At 37.0% G+C, this 6000-nt stretch overlaps 1 protein-coding gene across 1 annotated transcript; it reads right to left on the bottom strand.

Moving 5' to 3' along the window:
- Window positions 1-3: 3 nt before the first annotated feature.
- LOC114748186 (WD repeat-containing protein 13-like) lies at window positions 4-5192 on the bottom strand (the record flags this gene model as incomplete). Its single annotated transcript, XM_028936540.1, has 9 exons — window positions 4919-5192; window positions 4323-4432; window positions 3779-3848; window positions 2423-2570; window positions 2196-2333; window positions 1658-1797; window positions 1115-1162; window positions 252-362; window positions 4-171 (listed from the first exon to the last, which is right to left on the bottom strand). Coding segments are annotated over exons 1-9 (1101 nt in total), but the record flags the coding sequence as incomplete, so codon positions are not given.
- Between the last annotated feature and the right edge of the window lie 808 nt (window positions 5193-6000).

Genomic DNA, 6000 nt, shown 5'->3' with positions numbered 1-6000 from the left:
CAGATTTCCGTCCTGAGCACATGCAAGCAACACTGGTCCTCCAGCCAGAAGAGAGAAACTTCTATACTGCACGGTCGTGACGGGCGATTTGTGCCAAGTGCCACTCCGATGACGATGAGATCGGGATAAGACCCCAGTGTGGGAGTTCATAGTTACTGAGTATACGCAGCCCTGAATCCACAGGCCTAGAATGAAAAAATAGAGATTAAACCGACTAGTAGGAATATAAACTTGCATGTATAGCTGCTCACCTGTCCATCCCCACAAAATATCAGATTTCCTGTATGATCATGGTCCATGGAGGTAACTTCACTGTCCAATACTGTTTTATTAATTATCCTTCCCGTACTGAAATTGAACACCTGGCAAATAAATATTTGAAGAAAAATGAATTAGTACAATATACCACGTGGCACATAAATTAATTTTAAGAAAAATGAATTAGTATATACTTCATCAAACTGGTAAGATCACTAAAAATGGGAAAACTTGGTAGCTTTTTTTTGGGGGGGGGGGGGTTGGTTGCACGTAGGGAGGGAGAGCGGGAGAGTTGTATGTGCAATAGTAAACAATAATATTCATAGGGTAGGGTAAGATGATGGGAGCAATGCAGTACATGATCCAGTCAACTGTCATTGTATTACTCATATTCCAGTGGCCAAAGCAACATTATCTTCCTCGCCACCTCTTTAAGTGTGTCATTGTAATTATACCCCACAGTTGACTCAATCACAAGGTTATAGAAATACATAGAATCAGGATTGTGTTCAAAAAATATAAAAAGAAGCCAAGGCACCAGTGTATTTTTCAGCAAATTGTCTCCAAATAACATTTCAAGGAAAGCGTATGCATGAGAGTAGATTAAAACATAGCATAGTTCCTGTTTTCAGTAAAGACCAATCTTTGTACTTAACCAAGCACAACAATCATTTGCTCTGCATTTTATGAATATATAGCAAATCCTACTGTGCCATGATTCAATGACATCAGATCTTACAGATAAAAGATGGAAATGACAAAGATCAACATGATTCAGTAAAAGAATTGTAGTAAAGGTACTGTAAGATATATTACTGTACTTCTTCAACAGCAGGAAAAAGTGAAAAGTGATTACATTGATTTCTTTGTTTGCATTGCCAACTGAAAGAAAGTTGTTATTTACCTGCACCACATAAAAAACTCAGCCTCAAGTAGCAACCATAGATAAAAGAAAAGAAAAAAAGTATTGCAAAAGATATGTAAGTGCATGCTAAACCATCAAAATAGTCCCACTGCATTTTGAGGCAGTCAACACTTCTTTAACAGGGACCATAATGCAGACGTTTAGGTAGTCAATACTTCCTCCAAACAATATCCCAGTAAACATATTCGTCCCTTGTCAAACTATTAGATGAGAGATTTAAAATCACCAATAAAAGATATCCTTGTCCACAGTAAGGCTTAGGCTTTCCACTTTTTTCAAGTTCATTTGGAATGGAGAATGATTTGAGGACACAATACCATAATATCTAGCATCCTCAAGTTCTTTTCCAAACTAAGGAGAGAGAGAATTTTGCTCCACCATAAAAAAGTGACCACACTGTCCTCTCCATAGAGCTTAGAAGAATAGCATTCCCTTACACACACATATATGCACACACATGTAAGTTGCACTTACAGGATGAAAACGAATACACAATTGAGAAGAAACTCCATATATCACCCGTATGCAAATTCCTTTAGCTATCTCCCATACTCTTACAGTTTTATCCAATGAAGATGATGCAATATACTGATTGTTTGATGAAAAATCAAAATCTGAAAATAAGCCAGCATTAGAAGAGAGCATTGGTAAAATATTTTTATGATAAAAGTTAACATCAGAAGCAGAATATCAAAATTGGGCAATCTAATACTCTAAAGGCTTTAGCATACTGTGGATTGCGTAACACAAAACAATGTGACGATACAATATGCTTAATACTGGTAGCCTACTGTAGCCACACTGTAATGTTATTAACTCATACATTCCTAAAATTCTGATTGACAGGCATGTAACTTTCTTTTCTCAAGGATGGTAACTCTTCAGCAAACAATATACTGCAGATTAACTCTGGTAATGTGTCCTGGTAAAAATTAATGCATTGGGTGATAATGTCATATATCTTGTGTAGGATATAAGCAAAGACCACAGAATCAATACCAGTCTATCCAACCTGTAACATCTTTGGAATGACCATGTAATTGTTTGAGGATTGAGGGTTCCTCAGAGACAGTGCATACGGTCAAGGTACCATCTGATGCCCCATAAGCAAGAAGATCAGATCTCATGTGCCCAAACTTCAAAACGGTAACTACACATTTAATATTGAATGATTACTTTCAAGGAAAAAAAGACTTCTGTATCAGTAACAGTGACATGGGAGTGGAAAGTCTGTAGTACCAGAGGCTTTGCTTTGATCAAAGACGCAATGCATTCCTACAAAAGAATAGGCAGGCTCAACACCTCTCTGACGTGGACGATCATTATCACCTAAACTTGAGCCAAAACTTGTTCTGTGACTAGATAGTGGATTGGCACTTTGTAGATCCTACAATGGAAGAAAATACACTGAATTGACACATGGCGCAGGGAAAGAATAAATAATCAAGCAAATTAAGCCAGCATTCACTGCATATGAGCAAAGTTGTAAGAGCACCTATTTAAGAAATTCAACCAGGCTCCATTTTTACCGCATTCCTTAAAAGCAAAAACACAAAATCTCCAATAATAAACAATTTTCGTGTAAAACATTGTTATTATACCATTACACCCTTGTTTTATGCGCAATTTTGAAAACAGAAAGTTCACATGAATTTACCAAGATCTAGGAAGCTGACGTCTTTAAGATAAAAAATACTTCAACTTTTGCACTTCTATTTTCAGCAAAGGGCATGTTTGCAAAACAGAGTCATACGTTTTATATCATATAAGGTTACATGTAAGTTACATTTGGTTTATAGGCTTAGCTGATGATAGAATAGTCATCTTCAACTCTGCGTTTTGTCTCACGATCTTCTGATTTTTGGTTTTTTGGTTTCAACACTCTTTTGTGAAATAACTTAGTTGCTATTTATTGCTTGATTTAATATACTAACAACCTTAATTTCTTTTTTTTTTTTTTTTGTGGGATATAAAAAAATGACCATTCACTCAAATCTTAATTTCTTGAACAAATAATACACCCTACTCTACAATTTCCGTTCTAATGAATCCAGTCTTTATTTTTCTGTTTTCCTATAATATCTAATTTATTAACATAATGCTAGGTTTGATACTTCTCCAATTCTCTCATTCTTGATAGAACAAATACCCAAACTAGCCAAGGGAGCCTAATGTGTTGCATGCCTCGTGGCCCAGCCAAAGTGTGGGCTGCACATCATTAAAGACAGCATGCTCAAACCAGGCCAACAACATATGGCCTTGCAACTACATTATTCATGAGTGTGTTTTGAATGATTATGATCTCCTACTGAGATATGAATGTAACACTCCGATAACAACACAAGGGCTCTATTTTAAATTTAATTGAATCAATGAATCTGTTCAGAATTTTATCAGACACAGCATGCCGCAATATGGCATTGAGATGGCCTGCGCAAGTCTCATTCCCCATCAAGTGTAGAGAAATGCGCAAACAAAAAGGTAGGGAAACATTTCTCAGTTTCACCCTAAGAAATGATTTATGCATGGCAATATGTATCATAGTGCAACAGGCACAATAATCTAGGAAGAAAATTGACATGAAACCACACATACCCGAACAGAACTTAAGCTGTCCACCTCAGACCAACGGGAGTGTGGACTAGGAGGTAGAATCCAGCGGCCACTGATGCATCAACCAGTAAATTATCCTGACGTCAGAGAATTATATGGAAAAATAAATTTAAACTAGCACACACAAATGAGAAAGCTGCATCATCATAAAATTCAGACAAGTTTTGACCAAAGTTGTTGCTAGAACTAAAACAAACAGAAAGATATAGATGACAAGAAATACGGGAAAGGATGAATACCAGAAGATGGTGACAAGGGAAAAAAGTTATGGGAAAGAATATTTTCTTACATAAGATGTCTTTTATTAGAAGGAAGCAAAGTTAAATGTTGAAGGGTAACGTATTTTCCGCAAATAGTCTAAAGTAAAAGAGAAGGGAAACAAAGCAAAGGATGCGTCAACTCAAAAGAGATCCCTAGTTTCTTTGCAAGTGGAAAAAAAAAAAAAAACAAAGAAAATCAATTTTGTTTATCATCTTGCAATAAATGCACAAATTGAACATATTAAATGCTCAGTAAGTTCAGCAACCTGTTTCCAGGAGTGGCTTGGAGGCTAGGGGCTTGTGAACTTTCCCAATCCCTTGGCCTAGATATGTAATTACGGTAGGCCACATAACCTTTCTGGTTGCTTCTCCAGTCCTTCAACAGAAATACGTGAATAAGTTTACGCATAAAGCTCAGCAGATTAGTGAAAAAAAAAAAAATGAAAATGAACCATGTCGCCCCGAAGAAGGCCAAATAGAAGATGTAGATCTTGCTTTAGCAGTTAACAGAGTAAATTTCGTATCATCAATAATTTCAAAACAATGCCAAGCAGAAAATATATACATTAAAAGCAGGAACAGGGAAAACTACGATCGATTCAAAAAAAAAAATGAATAAATAAACAAGCTATGATCCCTAATGAGCTAAATTTTGAAATGCTAATACATTTAGTTAATTAGGAGAATGTCGAGATTTCTACTGCTACTAGCTAGTAGCGCTCTCCTGAATCTTAGTATTCCAATTTTGATTCATTCAATAGATCCACATACCAACAAATGCGGATCCAAAACATAGATACTAGTAAACAAAATACAATTCTGAAACTATCCAAGCTCGAAAACAGTGAAGGTCGAAACATACTATACGGCGGACAACGCCGGCCACAGCCTTCCGGTGAAGAAGAAGGCGCCGAATGCCGATGTACTGAGCATCAGCGTCAGAGGTCACGGGCTGAAAAACGCAGCAGAATAGCTCTGGATCTGTATAAATCTTCTTCTTCTTCTCATCTTCACCGCTCTGTTGCGCCATTCTATGAAGTCTTCATCGGAGGACGCTGGCCAAGCCTAGAACCTCCCTCCAAGTGATCGATGGAGAAATCGAAGCACCAAAAAAAAAAAACGACAAGGAAATTAGATTGAAAGAGAAAATGGAAATGCGGATTCTGTTCGTATAATCGTATTTAATCACAAAGCTGGAGAATCACTAATAACTACGTCATTTCACTTGGGGGCAGGGCATGGCCAATCCCGACGGGTAATGTTACGACTTACGATTGACATTTCATTTTGGGTCAGCCAGTTGACATTTTGATATCCCGCCGCGTTTCCAAGTGAGGTTCTGCTTTTGGGCCACTATTTTGGGCTAAGTATTGCATTTGGGATTAGCCCCAACTATTTTCAAACGAAAATGATAAATCTACCAATGGGAGTTGGTCCAAGTGGTAAGTGGCTTGGTACCGTTTAAGCGAGGTCTTGAGTTCGAGCCTCAGCGTATACAGAAATCCCCGTTGGGAGACTCACCCACCACAGCCAGGTGCGCGACGCGGGTCGAATCCAGATGTAGTCGGAGCAAAACTCCGGTGAACTGGGTGGGCAACCAAAAAAAGAAAATGATAAATCTGATGTTCTGGAAATTTATCATTTATATATGTTCATAGTACTATTATAAACTCTAGCAAGCCTCATTATTTATACTACCTCCGGTCCTTAATAGCTATTTACAGAGTTTTATGGTTTTTTTGTCATAAACTAACAATTTAAATTAAATATCTTACAATTATTGTTATTTTTTAAAACTTACCATGGGTTGGATAGAAAGAACCTAATTTCTTCAAATAAGGTACAAAATTTGAACATTATGAATTAGAACACATTAAAAAATTTAGCCCAACGAAACCTAACCCACATCGAATGCTTAATTATATTGAGAAGAAGGCAAAATTG

This window comes from Neltuma alba, unplaced genomic scaffold (assembly GCF_004799145.2).
Source record: "Neltuma alba isolate B1F8T4 unplaced genomic scaffold, ASM479914v2 tig00005631_pilon, whole genome shotgun sequence".
Taxonomy (NCBI): domain Eukaryota; kingdom Viridiplantae; phylum Streptophyta; class Magnoliopsida; order Fabales; family Fabaceae; genus Neltuma; species Neltuma alba.
Note: the sequence above shows the minus strand (reverse complement) of the source record. Positions and strands in the feature narration are given on the sequence as shown.